At 44.0% G+C, this 18,129-nt stretch overlaps 1 protein-coding gene across 1 annotated transcript in view; it reads right to left on the minus strand.

Moving 5' to 3' along the window:
* The window catches only part of DHRS7 (dehydrogenase/reductase 7), a gene marked incomplete in the record, with an annotated part of 522,126 nt that overhangs the window by 371,934 nt on the left and 132,063 nt on the right, over positions 1 to 18,129 (minus strand). The window contains 1 exon segment of the mRNA XM_044074467.1: positions 641 to 793. Coding sequence (XP_043930402.1) covers positions 641 to 793 — 153 coding nt within the window.

An 18,129-nucleotide genomic window follows, 5' to 3' on the forward strand; every position in this document is an offset into this window, starting at 1 on the left:
CACCCCAATTTAAATATAAATTTTAAAATAAGGAAAAAAGGCACTGCTATTTCAAAAGCAAACCAAGATGATATGAGTTAGGAGGGATGTATATTCAAATTATCAAGATTTACTGTAGGTGACCCTTTCCAAAGAAGGCACGATGATGATCATATGTACTGTAGGCAGTGCATTTCAATCTACTTAGCGGTGCGGAACTCTTATAATTTACACCCTAATGTACATCCAATTACAATGTAAGTTAGAGAAGTGGTGAGTAGGTATGGTGAGATAGAATCTCCACCATGCTTTCAGTCAGTGGTACTTCCAAAGCTAAATACAGTCTTTGAAGAGTATTTTTCTGAGTTTGCAGAAATATGCTACAGGAGGTTGAGCTAGAAAACCTAAAAGTCTGCATAATCAACAAGAGGCCTATTCAAAAATAGTAAATTGCCTGAAATAAATACAAAAAGAAAGCTGGGACAGAAATCTCCCAAAATGATTAATTTCATATTCACGGAGTTGTTTTGTCATGCAAATTCATTATACACCTCCCATTTTCATTAGAAACGTCTGCATTATTAAGACTGCTGGGTGAACTCTGTTATGGAAAAGGAAAATGGTAAAGACAAATACTTTCATCAGTATTGCTTGCACTTACCAAGGCATCTTTGCTTGACTCTCTCCAACTCATTTTTTCTCCTGGCCGACAGGACAAGTTTAGCTCCTATTTTAGCAAGCTGGTATGCTAACTCTTCTCCAATTCCACTTGAAGCTCCTGTTATCCAGACAACTGCATCTGACAGTTTTTTCTCTGTGAAAGATAAAACACACTATGATAAATGAAAGTTATGTACTTACTATAATGATTTGTCTGAAGGTCTGTCTCTGGTATCCATAAAGAAAAATGCTGCAGGCATTAGAATCACACAGCAGGCACCCTCTATTCTATATGCCATCCATATGTATCTCTCAATCTGGAATTCTTCATTATGAAGTACTAAGCTGAAGATAAAAGTAAATAAAGTAAACTGAGGAGAAAGACAACCAGAGCACAGTGAAGCCTGGGAGTAGAGTGTACGATGCCAAATAAGTACATACTTGGTAAGTAACCATCAGAACACAGTCCTTACCTAAACCTCCTGGGTGGCCACAATTATGGTAACATATCACAGACAACAGTAGCACCAAAAGAAGATCTGGGCCTGTAAAAATTTCCAGCTTGTAGTGATGCATGAAAATGTACAGGAAGGACAAAGCTGCAACATTATGGAAGAAGGTGCTGGTATCAGCCAAACCTTTATCTGACTGAACCTTTTAAGTCACAGGAAGAGACTTTCCATACTAATTGTGACAGAAGTCATGGAAATTAGCTAACTATCTCGGAAAGGGTAAGATTAGATATTTTTTGTAATCCCTATTTGTTTACTAAATCAAGACAGGTAAAAATCAAATAAAAAGTTATCTTAGAAGAAGCTTATCTTTCTGTTCTCAAAGTCTGAGCTACTTCTAGACATACATACAAAAAAGGTTGTATTTAGCACAATTGCAATATTCAAGAAATAAGATGGGTTCTTATTTGACTTTGCAGCACCTCTGGGCATAAGGGAAATGTTAGTTCTAAGTGACACCCTTTTCATTTAGCAAATTTATATCCAAATTTCTTTCTCAATTAAATATCTCCATCACCAAGTTTGCTGACAATATTAATATAGGTTAATTAATATTAATATAGATTATGAGCATTGGATGATAGGCAACAAAAAAAGTAAGCTATTAAGGGATATTGGGGATTTCCAGAAGGGCCAAATCTTTTCCTGGCCCAAACAAGACTCTATTTATAAAAAGACTTATGGTCCACGTAAATTTTTAGATCAACTGGATGATTTTAACAGCAGTCACGAATACCAGTGACGTGACGCCTACTGATCTTCCTATCGTACCACCTGACTCGTCTAAAGCCACACCTACTATTTCTGCTTCTTTTGCATTGTCTAAGCCGTTGGATGTTGGTGCTTCAATGCACGCTACAAATGAAGCAATGGGATTTGAAAATGAAAATGGAAAAGAACGCAGAAAGAGTCGACAGCTGATTTTAAACATTTCACAGAAGCATTTTCAGCTGGACTATCCGGAAAAAGTACAGGAACGGAGCACGGCGAGAGGCAGATCTTTACGGAGTCCGTCTTTGAGTGGAATCAAGTGGAAGGACGAGAGTCCAATGGGCCAAGGGAAAATAATCCGACGATAATACAAGGTACTGTGAATTTATCTAGCGTTGCCTTAGAGGCACCGCATATATCCTTATTATGGAAGGGACTTAATTTTATACCTATGGCTACCAACGATCTTGTGGCTGTATTAACTTATCTAAAACAGTTTGTAAGGAACGTTAATTTAAAAATATTATTTGAAGACTCTGTTTCTAATTCATCTTTGTGCTGTAAACGAAGAAGTACATTTATACCGCTAAGTTTACCTGTCCTTACTGCATTTCATGATTTATGTGAGACTGATTTTAGAAAGTTGCATTCAGAGTATAGTAAGAAGAAATCTTATAATTTGAGTTATGAAGAATTTTTAGCTTTAAGGATGCTAGAAACTGACAACACTACAGTAATCAAGCAAGCAGACAAAGGGGTTCAGTGGTAATTATGGGCCGTGAAAAATATGTGCAATCCATGCTAGTTTTGCTAGAGGATGAAAATGCCTTTAAGTGTATTACACCGATGGATGTCAAGAAATGTATAAGTAATGTGAATATGCTGATCTATGAATTACAGATCAATGGCGACATTGATCTGGATCTTTTTCATTTTTTCACGGTCCCATGCCCAGTTATTCCACAACTTTATGGGCTACCAAAGATACACAAATCACTGGAACAACCCCCATGAGACCCACAGTATCTGGCAATGGCTGGATAACTGAGCCTATCTCTATATATCTACAGAAGCAACTGCACCATCTTCTATCAAATTGTAAGAATGTTTTGAAGGATACCACTGATTTTATTAAGTTAAGGAATTGGTATAAAAGCTTACATACTAGTGAGTTACACCAGGGTGATTATTTGTTCGTGACCCTGGATATTTCATCTTTGTTTACGGTCCTACCCAATAACCATGGGATTGAGTCCATTCCGGATTTTTTGACCATGCTGGCATCTTTACCAGCTAGACAAGTACAGAACATCTGTTCCTGGTCAGAGTTGGTTTTAACTACCAGTATTTTTTTGTTTAATAATCAATTTTATTTGCACTTAACAGGCGTAGCGATGGGGACATCGGTCACCAATACATATGCTAACAGAGTACTCCATCAGTGGGAAACAAAATATGTATGTAGTGACGTCAATATTTTAACTCGTAATGTTTGTTTTTATCAATGATATGTAGATGATTGTTTCCTTATTTGGAAGGGAACATTTGACGAATTATGCAACTATGTTAACTATTTAAACGGTACAACTAGCTTTTTGAATTTAAAATGGAGTATTCTGATAGTATTGTAACATTCCTAGAGTTACAGGTAGAATTGAAAGAGGGCACAATACATACTAGCATACATAAAAAGGATGTACATGCTGGCAGATATACACATAAGAGCAGTATGCATGCCCCTCATGTTTTTAAGGGGATAGTAACGGCACAGTTTAGTAGAGTCAGTAGACTTAACCCTGATGACTCTATATTCTTGAAACAACTCGAGGAAATGCAAACTGACTTTTTGAATTGTGGCTATGACTTGGGTTTGGTTTCGGAGTTGAGGGATAAAACTATAAAGGAGAGAGACACGTTGCTTAGACCTATTTTTACAATGGCTGAAGTGTCTAATATGGATTTGGAGAAAGATAGAGTGGACACAGCTAGAATTAGATATGTAACAACCTTTAATGCCAAAACCTATTCTGTTAAACATATTACAGAAAAAAATTGGGTTGTTTTGATGGCATTACCAGAAGTCAAAACGCGTTGGGACCCAGACCCTACTTCTCATATAGAAATATGAGAACATTGAAAAATAAATTATGTTTTAAGGATTTTACTAGTAGGCATAACCCCCAAATTAACATGAGGTTTGGTACGTTTGATTGTTTGGGTTGCACATGTAGCGTTGACATTTTTGGTAAAGGCAGTGAGACTTTTATCCATCCTGTTACAGAAAGAGTGTATACCTTTAAGGTCACAGCCAATTGTGCTAGTGTAAATGTGGTTTATTTGGCTACTTGTACTCAATGCCCTCGTTTTATGTGGGGAAGACTACAAGAAAACTAAAAGAATGCATTATAGAACATAAATCTGAAATTAGGAGAAGTAATGAAAAGAACGCGTTATTTAAACATTAAAACTAATGGTGATACCCACAAGTTTAAGTTTAGAGTGATGGACATGGTGCATACATCTATGAGAGGCAGAGATGTCAATAACCTCCTTGAAATTAAAGAATATGAATGGATATTGGGATTAGCTGCTGACCATTTGTCTGGTGTTAATACTGCTGTGACTTTGAAACCAATCCTAATTAAACTACAACATACTAAATTTTGAAGTTTCCTATTTATTATTTATTTATTTTATATTATTTTTTTATACAATTTTATATGTATTTTATAGATATTTAAAGTGTTATGTATTATACTGAACTTAGATTTTATACCATCATATGGTCGGCTGGCGGTGACCATGTGATGAGTTTGGCTCTTATTTAAATTTGATTGCTTCAATGTTGAACTGTTTTAATATTAATATAGGGACAGCTGTAACCTATTATGAGACCAGGCAGCGTTACAGGAGTTTAAAGATACCTTATATGATTGGTTCATGATGAAATGAATGTTATTCAGTGCAAAAATATGTAAGGTTTTATATTTGGGATACAATAACTCTTGCTATCCTTGTGTGCTGAGTAACTGTGTATTGTCAAATGGAGACAGAAGAGACTTGAGGATAACCTTTGATAGGCTTCTTAGATCTGATATACATTTAACAATGGATACAGATGTGAAAGTAATGATTCTCCTCTACAGGCTAATTTGTTAGACCGGATGTAGAATACTGTGCTATAATTTGCATGTCACAGAAAGAAAAATTACAAAGAACTCAGAAAATGTTTACTTGATATTAAAAGATAATGGGTACAAGAATAGGCTTAAAAAGCTATCTTTTTATTCTACAGGTTACAGGCTGGCTAGGGGGATCTTAGCCTTTTTGACACATGTCATGACAATGAAAACCTGTCCTTCACACTGGGTGTTGAATTTATACAACACACCTTTGTTAAAAGGAACAGCAGCACTTTTGTAGGTTTACCAGTACCTAAGACTGCTATAAAAAATAATTATTCCATTGTAGAGCAGGTAGACTATGAAATGCCTTGCCACTGAATATCGGTAAAGCAGGCAGCACACAGACATAAAAAGCTTTTGGATGAATGGTTCATAGACAGTGCATGATCTGAATTTAAATAGTTACAAACTCCAACATGACCTATAAAAGGCTTTGAGGTTGAATACTTGCCTACATTGAACATTGTGGAGAACTGAGAAAGAAGGTTTGATAGAAAAATCATTCAACTCGGACAATCACATGTCTTAAATAACACTGCTAAGAAAATTACTTTCCAAAACATGAACTTCCTGTCTTTGGAGGTTAAAGGTTAGTAGGGTGGAAGAGTAAGCTTTTCAAGCATGCAATACATGTCTTATGAAGTGACAGTCTAATCTGGGGGCGGGGTGGTGACAAAGAAAATACCTAGCAAAAAGGCATTACAAACCCTGAGAGAGAAAGAGAGACAGAGAGAGGCAAGGGAAGAAAAAGAATTTAGAGCAGAACAAAAAACGTGAAATGGATGCTAGACGAGCCTTGATGTGAACTGATGTAGACAGATGTGCTGCAGCAGCAGAAAGGGATGCAAAAGGGGGAATTGGGATCCATCTCGCCTACATTCTGACTGATGGGTTGCCGCGGATCCCTCGGCTCCTTCGACGCCTTATGCCAAAGAGAATCTCTTATTGATTGGCTGCTTCCTGAGTACCGTGGAACCAAATGATGCTCGCTCTTTAGATGCGCCATCCAATAGTAGGTGGAAAGAAAAAGTGTGCGGCGATTGACCAGCAGTTTAAATCTCTCTCTAGAAATACGAGCTTGGAATGGTATTCTGCTTCATTGGAGAATTTTGGAAAAAACGAAGGGGAAGATGTTAAGGCACGAAGCACAAATCATGATCAAACCTGCGATCGCCCAATCGCGATACCAGGTAGGGAACTATACCTGGCGCAGGCCAGGCACGTGATCTGGAGCAATTAATATCATTGTGGACCCCAGCTTTCTGAATGACTTTGGGGAGAAGTGGAACCGAGGAAAGGCATAAAGTAGCCCTGTTGCCAAGGTTGTGCAGAGAAGATCACGCTGCCTCCCCCTGGATGAGTCAAGGAGGGAGAAGAACCTTTGCACTTTGTTATTGTGTTGCAACAGGTCGCTCGCAGCCGGGCTAGGCCCCTTCTAAAACCTGAGCTGCTACTGTTTCGCTTCAGGGACCACTCGTGAGGGAGAATTGTCCTGCTTAATCTGTCTTCTGCAATATATTATTTTCCTTTTCCCTGTCGCTATCAAGAAGCGTTGGGGCTGGCAGCCTGATATCTCACACTCTCATGGCCTCTTCAAAGGGGTAAGCAGATCCCTCCTTGTTTGTTTAGATACCAGACCACCCCATTGTTGTTCGTGTGGATAGCTTATAATGCCTTGAGAACTTGTGGAGAGCCTGTAGGGACAGAAGTACAACCTCCTCTCCAACACACCTGAACTAACCTGCCCAGACAACAATGCCCCCCACCCTGTCTGGGAGGCATCCGCCAGGGTGGCCACCGAGGGAGGGGATAAAAAAAGGTCCCCCCTGACCTGGATTGACGGGTGAAGCCACCAGCGAGGTCTCGTTTACGCTTCTTCTGTAATCATAATGGGTTGATGAGGGGACCCAGGCTGAAGCTGCTATATACTCCTGAGATCTATGGAGCACATCCAAACATCCTTCCAACAAATGGGAGAAATGGATTGTAACGCAGATTGAATTTTGATTTTTTCGTGGACGTTTTGGTTTAGTCTGCTGAGATCCAATATTCAGTCCAGGTCCCCTGTCTTGGCACTCAAAAGAACTCCTGAGTAATTTCCGGATCCGGATCTGGACTGTGGGGACCGGGTTTTTCTAGCAGCTCTAGCAGCTTTAAAGCTTCCTGGCGGCTGCACTCCCTGGGTCTGGGAGGTGGGTCCGGATTTTGACGGTGGGGGTGAGTGTAAAGAATGGAAATCCTCCGGGCATTAACCGGGCACCATCTCCGGAGTGATGATAGTGATGGCTTTTAGATGCTTGGTAGGAACGGCACTGACTGGCTCCAGCTCAGCACACAGCCGGCAATCCCTCATGAAGTGTGGGAGGCTGAAGACAATGGAAGGACTCCGCGGGTCTGGTCTCCAGCAACCTCTGTCACTTCCTCTGCGCAAGGCGGGGCCAAAAAATTTCCGCCCTTCCGCTCCCTCTCTGGGAATCTTCCTGCTGTTGGAGGGAAAACTTACGGATTTTATGGAACCACATCTTCCTCCTCCTCCTCCTTGGGATAAGGCTGAAAGGGAGTGGAATAACGTGGCACCCATGATAAAGTGCTCACAGCGGTAAGAGGTTCTTTTAACCTGGGTCCAAATAGAGAGGACTCAAAGGAGCGTCACGGCGCGAAGGAAGAGGCCTCCGCAAAATGACAACGAGCCAGGTTTGTTCCAGAGCCACGCCTGTGCTCATTCACGTCGCGATATGAAATGAGCCTCATGGACGAAGTTAGAAACTGAAGCAGATAATATCCGATACCAACTCCGATCGATCAGCTACCTGAGAGGGACTCGACAGAGCTAACCCAGATCCCTTCAGGCTCGGTAAATGTGCCAAATAATTCAGGGACTCAGCAGCGTCGCTGAAGTCAGGGTACGCCCCGGCATCGTCCATGCCCTTGTGACTCTATTAGAGGATGGACTGACGCTGAAGCCTCTGCCACGCCCCACAGTGGCAGAGACTCCGTGTCCGGGTCCCCCAGGCATGACAGCAGAGCGGAAGTCCCAAGAGCCGGGCAGCACTGAGGGAGGCTCGAACTCACAGCATAGGTCCAAACATCACCCCGGGTCCGCCTGGCGAAGTCCGCGGTACCAAACTCGACCAAGGCCGGGGTTGGAGTAGTTGTTGGAGCCACCTCAAGATTCTACCGTCTCGGAGCAGCACTCTGGCTGGACGAGCCTGCTGTGGCCGGAGGAGGAAATGGGGCATGGGCTGGTGGCTTATTGTCGGGTTCAAACCAACTGAAACGAGCCAAACAAATTTTGAAAGACTGGGACTGGAACCCAGCCCCTTGAGCACCTGTCTATGTCCAAATCTTACATCCCTCGATGACCTAGGAGGATACTGGAACGGGTTCGAGATGGTCTTCCAACGGCCCTAAGGGGCTAGGGACCGCCCGAGGGCGCACTCGAAGACTATCGCCAAGGAATACCCAAATCCAGCCTTCCCATCGGGTTGGCGCCCGAGGACTTCGGGCGCCGGTGGAGGAGTGTCTGAGCGATTGAACCCCATCGCCCAAACCAGTGGAGCCGGATGAAGATGACTCGCCTCGGCGCCCTGCTCATCGGCCCGGGCCGAGGAGCAGAGGGATTGGTGGCATCGAGGCAGACCGGCAGCCCACTCGCCCAAGTCCTTGGCCGAGGCATGACAGCAGACGAAGTCCCCGCGAGCCGGGCACCAGAGGGCATAGGTCTCGAACCACAGCATAGGTCCTCAAACATCACCCCCGGTCCAGCCGAAGAAGTCTGCGGTACCAAACTCGACCAAGGCCGGGGAGAGTAAGGGTTGAGCCGACTTAAGATGCTTGACCGCCCGACACCTTGCTCTGACGGAGGCCGTGGTCGAGGAGGAATGGCAATGACATGGCGAGCGTCGGTTCAAACCAACTGGGTCGAGCCGAAAACAAATTTTGAAAAGACTGGGACTGGAACAGTCTTGGAGCACTTCGTCTATGTCCAAATCTCCTGGACTCGATGACTCCAGAGGATACCGGAACGGTTCGAGATGGTCTTCCAACGGCCCCAAGGGCTAGGACCGGTTCGGTGCTTTACCGATGACCATCGGGCGCGCGCGAATACCTAAACTAGCTCATCGGGTACGAGGACTGCCACCGAGGGAGGAAGTGTCTGAGCGATATCCTCTTCATCGTTCAAACCAGTGAGCCGCATGAAGATGACTCGCCCGATGCTCCCCAGCCATCGCCCAAGCCAGAGGAGTCGAGATTGGTGGCATCGAGGCAGACCGTTCACCTCTACTATTTTGCACCTAAACAATAAACACAGAGAGTGATCATCTGTGATAGACATTTTAAAGTTGCACTTGGTGCACTTTTTAAAGCCTGAAGGCCTAGGAACTTGAGACATTCCAAAACACAGTACAAACACTGTAATTAGAAACAAATTTTCTCTGCTTCTTCCTTCTTTTAAGAAAAGAAACTATCAGTAATAGATGGATCCAAATCCCTAAACAGAAAGGAGTCACCTAACAACCAACAAAAAGACCGGAAAGGCCTTTCCACACAAGAGGTACTCTAGTCAACACTCACAACACAAGAAATTACTAAGTAAATTTCTCCAAACAAGAATAGCTGTTAAAACAGCTTTTTGTTGAAGAATAAAGAGATTCCTGACAGAAAGTTAGTGAAAATAATCACTACTTAGCTCAGCCAGCTCGAGAGATCTGGGGACTGGTAGTGGTGCATCCTGGGATATAGTAAGCTCAGAACCCATCAGTCAGAATGTAGGCGAGATAGGATCACATAACATCCATATTTTTCTTAGCTACAAAGGGGCTACTAAAATTATCTTTGCCCTGAGGTGCTTGTCTTCTTGAATGAATACAGTCAGAGGAAATGGGAGAAGTGTAAAGCAGGCAATTTGCCAACTTGTGGGCTAGGATTACTCCATCAAAGGAGGTTACTAGGCTATTGACCCTTAGGCCCTTATAAGCCTAGCCAAGAGTTTAGCCCATGTTTAGACAAATCAGCACCCAGAGCCCCTGTCCAGAAGGCCACAGGTGGAATCCCAGGAGTGTATTTTAGGTTTCCCATCCAGTTGTCCAGGTTGTGCTTAAAAAGGGATAATGAGGTATTCTGATTGACATGGAGATACATGTCTTATGACGTGACAGTCTTTAACCTGGGGGCAGGGTGGTGACAAAGGAAATACCTTGCAAAAAGGCATTACAAACCCTGAGAGAGAAAGAGAGACAGAGAGGCAAGGGAAGAAAAAGAATTTAGAGCAGACCAAAAAGCGTGAAATGGATGCTAGACGAACCTTGATGTAGAAGTAACTCAGCACATATCAAAGGTGAGAAAGGTAAGAAAAAACTAAGAACATAAGAACAGTGAAGGTGTCCACACCCTTGTTTTTGAGTTAACTACATGAAAGGCAGGTTCATTTGTTCCATTAATATTTCTGAGTAGAAGGCCACTGATAGGGAAAAAAATGACAGAAACTACTCTCAGGGAAAAGTCTGGATCTTTTGTTATCAATGGAACTGGAGAAGGAAGGGCATCAAGCCAAGAGAATGAAGGTCTGGGTGGGGCTTGCCCAAAGGGTGAACTGATGTAGACAGATGTCCTTCAGCAGCAGAAAGAGATGCAGAAGAGGGAACCATATTTTTCTTAGCTACAAAGGGGCTACTAAAATTATCTTTGCCCTGAGGTGCTTGTCTTATTGAATTAATACAGTTAGAGGAAATGGGAGAAGTGTAAAGCAGGCAATTTGCCAACTTGTGGGCTACTCCATCATAGGAGGTTACTAGGCTACTGACCCTGAGGCCCTTTTAAGCCTAGCCAAGTGTTTAGCCCATGTTTAGACAAATCAGCACCCAGAGCCCCTGTCCAGAAGGCCACAGATGGAATCCCAGGAGTGTATTTTATGTTTCCCATCCAGTTATCCAGGTTGTGCGTAAAAAGGGATAATGAGGTACTCTGCTTGACATGGAGAGGGAGTCTATTCCACAGATAGGGGAGTCGCTGGGACACAAATCTGTCCTGCCAACAAGTCCTATTAATATCACAGACCAGGTTGCGGTCACACATACAGGTTGCTCGAGTGGAGCTTGACTTGCAAATATGCAGCAGTCCCATCAAGGCGGGGTCTGAGATTGCTCTGTATGCCAGACAGAAGTCACCTCTGAGGAGTCTGTATGAAACTGAGTAGAGGGACAGGGCTTTTAGCCTGTATAGGGTAGGTGTTTGAGGCCCTGGATTCTCTTGGTGAGGAACCTATGTGGTCTCTCCAGCTGCTGCATGTGCTTTGAAAGGTACATGCCAAAGGGGGCGTTGGACTCAATAATTGGCCTTATATGTGAAGAGTACAGGGATTTTATGACCTCTTTGTCCCTGGATGAGAAACGCTTACTTGAGGTGGGCCATGAAGAAAGCTTTCCATACAATGGAAGCAACATGGTGGTCAAAAGTCAGGTTGCTATCAACCTGGGTGCCCAAATTCGTCACTACTGACTGTGTACTTAGGATGTTGTTATTAATGTGATAATATGTAAGAACATCACTCTCCCCAAAGGGGATGATGATGCATTTTTTGGCATTCAGTTTGAGGCCATGTTTCTGGCACTAGTCATTTGTTTGGGTGAGACCCTCTTGGAGAATGTCCACATCACCTGGGGAATGACTGTGCCTAGCTTGCAGTCATTTGCAAGCTTGATCAGCCATTGCCCTCTGGTTTTGGCCTGCACCTCAGAGAAGTATATCCCAAATAATGGAGGCCCCAAGACCGAACCCTGGGGTAAGCCGCTCATTACGGGTCTACTGCTGGAGGTGGCTTCCCCCATTTTGAATAGGTGGGTTCTATCAGTGAGCCAGTTTGCTACCCAACTGGTAACATATGGATTGATGCCTAGTTGAGAGAGTTTATCTACTATGCCCAAGTGGGGAATAATGTCGAAGGCTTTGGCCAGGTCAAGGTAAGCGGTGTGTACCGTCTTCCCCTCGTTCATGGCTTTGGTAACTGTCTCAAAGAAGTCAACCAGATTTAACAGACATGACCTCTCCTTGACAAAGCCAAACTGTGTGGGGTCGAGTGTTTGGAGGTTGCCAATGTCCCTGTTAATGAGGTCCACAATTAGCCTGATCTGCAAGGCCATGGAATGGATTGTTAGGCTGAGGGGTCTACAATTTCCTGGTTCGGTGGACGCTCCACCTTTGTGTAAAGGGATGACAGTGGAAGTCCTCCACTCAGCTGGGACAAAGCCAGTACTCACGCTTTGGTTGCATAGGGTGCCTAATGCTGCTGCAAGTTCATGCCTGAGTTCATGTAGGATGCAGCCTGGGATGTTATCGGGTCCCATGGAAGCTGTATTTTTTTGCCTTTCAGATGGCTGTTTCCTACAGATAAGGGGTGGGGTCAGGTACTGGGGATGTCCTGATTTACTGATGGGGGGGGGGGGGCAGAGGGGAGAAGTTTTCATTGAATCTGTCAGCCAGTAGATTGGCTATATCTACAGCATTTGTGTATGTGGTGTCCTTGACCACAAGTTCTGAACAGATCTGGGTACTTCCTTTGAGACTGCGGACATATGTGAAGAAGGCCTTATGAATATCTCTAGTAGATGTGGCCAATTTGGACTCAAAATTGGCTTTAGAGGATTTCGCTAGTGCTCTTATTTGCTTGTTCAGGCTAAAGAGAGATTGCTTCCAATTGGGCACCTGCTCCTTCTTTGTTCTGGACAGCAATTTTTTTCCTTTTGTTATATAGTTTATTTATTGCAGATGTCCACCAGACAGGTTTACTCTTCCTTGAGGATGATGACTTCGTCTTGTCAGGTATTCCTGATTCCATGCATCTATATAAACGCTCGTATAGTACTTTGGTGTAGATTTGGACATTGGTGCCGGTTCCTACAGTGGGGGATGGGGCTCCCCCAGGAGGTTGTAATCAGCTTTGGAGAAGTTTTTGTTTGTTTGACCCTAGCTATAGGGGGGTCAGGGGAGATGGTGACTTCGAAAGTAACCGCTTTATGGTCGGATCTTACCAGCAAGGATGATAGCGTAGGGGTGCTGAATCAATGAAGGAAAGATTAGGGAAAATAAACTGGGACAGCTGATATTGGTTAAGGCAGCACAGAGGATGCAAATATTGGAGCATCCCAGAGGAGATAGACACTAACAGGACATCAGAAGATTTTAAAGTCTGCCTGCAAGACATCTGGCCTCTTCTGGAATGTGCATTGCACTAGCAACTGCTGCATGCCATAGGGAAACCTTAGAGCTGAGATGAGACTGAAGGTAAGAGTCTTGAATTGATAATGACTGCCTCCAACCTGAAACTGCAGAAACCACAATGCCTCCTTGGCCATGTTGATGTGAATCTAAGCATCTTGGAGAGCCAAAGAACATATCAGCTCTCCTGATAAGCAGAAAAGAATGGACAGCATTATGGTCATTTAAAAAGTTTACTTCCCAATGAAGACACTTAGGCTCTTTGATCTAAACTGAGCTTGAAGCTCCTTTCTTTTCTTTATCTCAAAAAAGAATCTGGTATAAAATCATAAGACACTCTAGTCTGCTGGCCTCTTGAATGGATCCTTTTTAATAGCTTTAAGACCCCCCTTGCTACTCATTTTGATGGGGTGGGATGCATGACAAGGGCAGTAAAGAAATCAAAGAATATTATCCCTGTTATCCATCTTTGTTTGGAGATTCTCTTCCAGGCACTGATATGTAGGCAGAATTGTCTCCCAACTGCCTCCACAGTAGAATAGTTAGGCAAGGCCTGAGGAACTGCTACAATCTATAGTGGGACTGACTGAAGCCTTTTGGTAGGCACCAACAACCCTCCCCTGTGTCTATGACTCTGCTGGAAAGCAGACAGAGGACCGACTGCTTCCAGCACCCTCATGCTGCTATTGTGGACCGTACAGAAACCACTCTATTGTTGGCTCCTCTTTGCCTTAGCAAAGGTATACTGTGGAGGGTGGCACTTCAAACTCACAGAAGTAAGTGTCTGGCCATCTTCCTTCATATTTTGCAAGGTGCTGGTAGACTTCAGTTCTGTACAGTAGGTTCCCTAAAAGATACATCCAAGAAAACTGCATTGGCATCCTCAGTGAGCAATGGTAGCTGCAACCAAAATGATGGTATTCAGCAATGTTGGATCCTGTTGATCTAGCCACATCTGCCACATTATAAACTACACACACCATAAGGATGTTGGGGAATGAATCTGCTTTCCCTAAAATAGGTCATGCAGCAACTCCTCAGCCACATGCTGCATTTCAACTGCCAAATGTATTTGGAAATTTATTCGCTCTACTCCAAATATGTTGCTAAACTCTGGAATAGTATCCACACACAAATAAAACTCTCCGACAAACCAGTCCTGGTCCTGCATGTGCTCACCACAAGGTTGAGACTTTGTGTTCACGGTATGATACTCTCCAAACACTTTCTTTAAACAGAATACTCTCAACCTCTCACTGAAATGCGAGAACAACTTTTATATTTAACAGCCGTCTGTACAATCCAATAAGTTGCATGTGGGGTTTTCCCTTTAGCACCTTCCACTTCTGTAAAATCTTAGGATGTACATATAGAACTCCTGTTTATGTGTAAATGTAAATAGAAGTGTGACTACTCAGTATTTAACCAGAACTTGGTATAATACAATGTAAGCAAATGGAGCATTTCTTCCTGGGCCTCCACTGAGAATGGGTATTACCCAGTCAGACTTTCCAGTAAACAGAGACAAATAAATAACTATGCCCAATAAGTTAAACAGTTCAACGGTCACAGTCCCTGGATTCCTTGTTTGGGGGATAGACAGCCAAGTTCTTGAGTGCTGCAGCCTTGCAAAGGACTGCTGTAAGAATGAAAGTATCTGGTTTAGAAATCTCTGCTCAAACTATGCACTCTCTTGGATGGTGGAAAATCTTGTCCGTCTTCTCAGGAATAGGAACTACTGTGTCTGGGTTTTCTCATGTCATCTTAGCTGCATCTTTTAAAATGCCTATTAAAGAGAAGGACACACAAGAATTGTGAGGGTGAAGTAGCAGACCAAACAATCTCTCTCTCTGATGGAGATATCAGATGGTGTCACAAGGTTCGCCTCCTTGCTGCATCATTTTTAAATATTCCTCAAATACTGGGATGCCTGTGGAAGGGAGGATCAATTTGCTTTATCTTAGCAAAGGGCTTTGTGGCCCTTTTCTCTGTGGTTTAATCTTCAAGGACTCCAAGGTCCTCTTTCCCAATTAAGGAATGGAAGACATAAAAGGAGTCCTGGGTTCAGGTAAGCATACAGGCTGAATAAACTGCCATTGTAGTGTGATCTGCTGGAAGGTTACACAGTGGGACACAAGATACTGTAAGGAGGAACCTAATAAAAGGTTTGTGTTACAGCCCATGTCAGGGTTGCCAGTGTCAGAAAATAGTGCAAAAACAGTGTACTTTGGAACCCTACAGCCCAGTGTCAGAAACACTGATGTTTCCCACGGCAAACAGGGTGAACCACTGATTCTCAAAAACCCAGCATTAAAAAAGCTGGTGCTGACACAGTGTAAATAAGTGCTAGCATAACTAACACCGGGTAATGCTACAGTGGAAGCATTGACACCAGTGAAAGAGACATCCCAAGGTCTGATATTGCAGAGGAGACAGCTGCAGTTGGCAGAAAACTGTCTCCTAGGAAAAATAAATATACAACTTGCCTGATTCTCCAAATCACAGGCTGCAAGGAAAATGGCCCATGCAGCTTTTCATACTCCGAGTATAAACTGGTGGACACTCTAAAGGAATAAAGCGTTTCAGGCACTTTCAACAGTTGTAGCATCCTCAGGGGTTTCTCAATAAAAAAACACAGAGTATAATCAACTTGTCATATGCGGACTAATTAAAAGCCATATCAGTGTATACAGTTTCCTACCAATTACTGAGGGTGATCTCTGCCTGACCTTCAAGGCTGTCTGTGACCCAGCCCTGATGGAAACATTGCATATTTGCAAAACTAACTACACAAGGGTTACCCGCTCCAAATATTATGCTAGGGAGACTGATATGAGTCCCAGAGATTGCCCCTCCTCTGGAACAGGCTTCCTATTCCTGTGAAGCAGAATCCTTCCCTGACCATCTTCACCCGCAATCTATACCAATGGATGGGAAATCACAAATTCACTCCTGGATTGGCGCTCACGTCCCTTATAGATGGAGGTAGTCTGTAAAAATTGTCAAACCTGGTTGTTGACCCTTGTCATCTTTCCACTACAGATGGAAAATTGGCTAAAATCTGGGTAAAACTGGCTAGGCTTGTAAGGGTTCTTCAGATGTTAGCCTACTATTCTCCTATGACCCTATGAAAAACTGAAGAGATTAAATGAACAAAAAGAAAAATACTTAAACATGTTATGTTTTCAATCAAAACAGAAGATGTTATGTGGTCCTATCTCGCCTACATTCCTTACTCATGGGTTCGGAGCCGAGAATAGTCTCCAACTCGGCCAAATCTTTCTAGCACTAAGTCTCTAATTGGCTGGGCTAACCCAGTATCACAGGGTGCACCTCACCCTAGCCCCAGATCTCGTTTGCCGCTCGTAGAGTTAGGACGTGGTCTCGCTTGGCTGTGGCTAAGTACCCTTTTAAAATACTTTTAGTATTTTAGCAGTCTCCTTTTACAAAAGCTATTTTCATAGCTATTCTTCGTGCTTGAATAGTTGTTGCTTGTGGCTGAGAGTTTAGTTGTTTGTGGTATCCCTACTGTTTCGCGGGCTAGGCCCGTTTAAGTTAGAGGACCTAGTCCTCACCTGTGTCCTCCTGGTTGTGATTTGCTGTTGTGTTAGTGGTTAAAAATTTGTTTTTAGGAAGCGTTTAAGTTAGAGTTTCCCTGTCCTGTCAAGTGTTTGTCGGTCTTCCTGCCCTCCCTTAGTGTTTGACTCTGTCAGTTGTGTGTGGCGCGGTTGCTTGCGATGTCGAAAGAACTGAAGGAACATAAACCCTCTGGGTTTAAGAAGTGTACTAAATGTGGCCATAAAATGTCCATTACAGATGGGCACTCCATCTGTGTTTATTGTCTTGGTGCTATTCACTTGCAAGAGTCCTGCAGTTTCTGTCATGTTTTTAGCCCTAGGGTACTGCAGGAACATAAAAACAAACTGATTTTGAAGGGTCTGATCAAGCCCTCCTTTGAAGAGGCCTTGGAGTCGTCCCCACCTTCTAGTACCAAGTCTAAGCCTCCTAAGGCCAAAAAAAGATCTCCGGCTCCGTCTGCTTCTTCAGAGCCATCGGAGAAGGTTTGTAAATTGGATACTTCCTCCTCGGCTCCACTGTCCTCGGGGCCGACGGAGAAGGTCTCGGAAAGGGACACTACATCCTCAGCTGCATTGCTCTCGGGGCAGAAGGAGAAGGACTCTGATATGGATACTACCTCCTCGGCTCCATTGTCCTTGGGGCCGCAGGAGGTATCTGTTCCGATATTATTGGAACCTCTCTGGAGCAGGTCACCCAGTGTCAGGCATGAATCTCCAGTCGGGACATCTAGATCTCCTTTTACTTCTTCCAAATCCTCTAGGCTGTCTGATTTGGATGTGGATAGGGTGGTTCAGAGGCTCCTACAGTCGGCAGTGTTAGCAAAACTGTTTTCAGCTCCGACCCAGTCGGTTCTGGAGCCGGTTCCCATGCTTGTATCGATGATTCCTCCTCCGAACACCCATGTGTCGTCAGAGCCAGAGTGCCCCGTGCCGAGTGATGTTCTGGTGTCGCTCCGATACCCCGGGTGAGTCTATCGGAGCCGGCTTCGGCTCCTACCAGGTCGGCTCCGTCCTCTGGTTTCGGCACTCGGGTTTCCTCAGTCGGACCCGAGGGGGATGCCTCGGGACTCCTGTCGGTTCCGAGCCTCCCTCTCGGTGCTTTGGCTCGGGGAATCTCGACTCCGATCGTGGTCTCGGAGACTGGTCAGTCCTCTGATCTGGGGGGACCAGCCTTCGAGGCCAAGAGGAGTGCCCTGGCCAGGTCGTCAGGTACATCACCTGGATCGGTCACTCTGTCCCCTTACACCCCGGCTAGAGCCTCTGATGCCCCCCTCTCCATGGATGGCAGAG

The sequence above is a fragment of the Protopterus annectens genome, chromosome 6.part0 (genome assembly GCF_019279795.1).
Source record: "Protopterus annectens isolate FY-2018-M chromosome 6.part0, PAN1.0, whole genome shotgun sequence".
Lineage (NCBI taxonomy): Eukaryota > Metazoa > Chordata > Ceratodontiformes > Protopteridae > Protopterus > Protopterus annectens.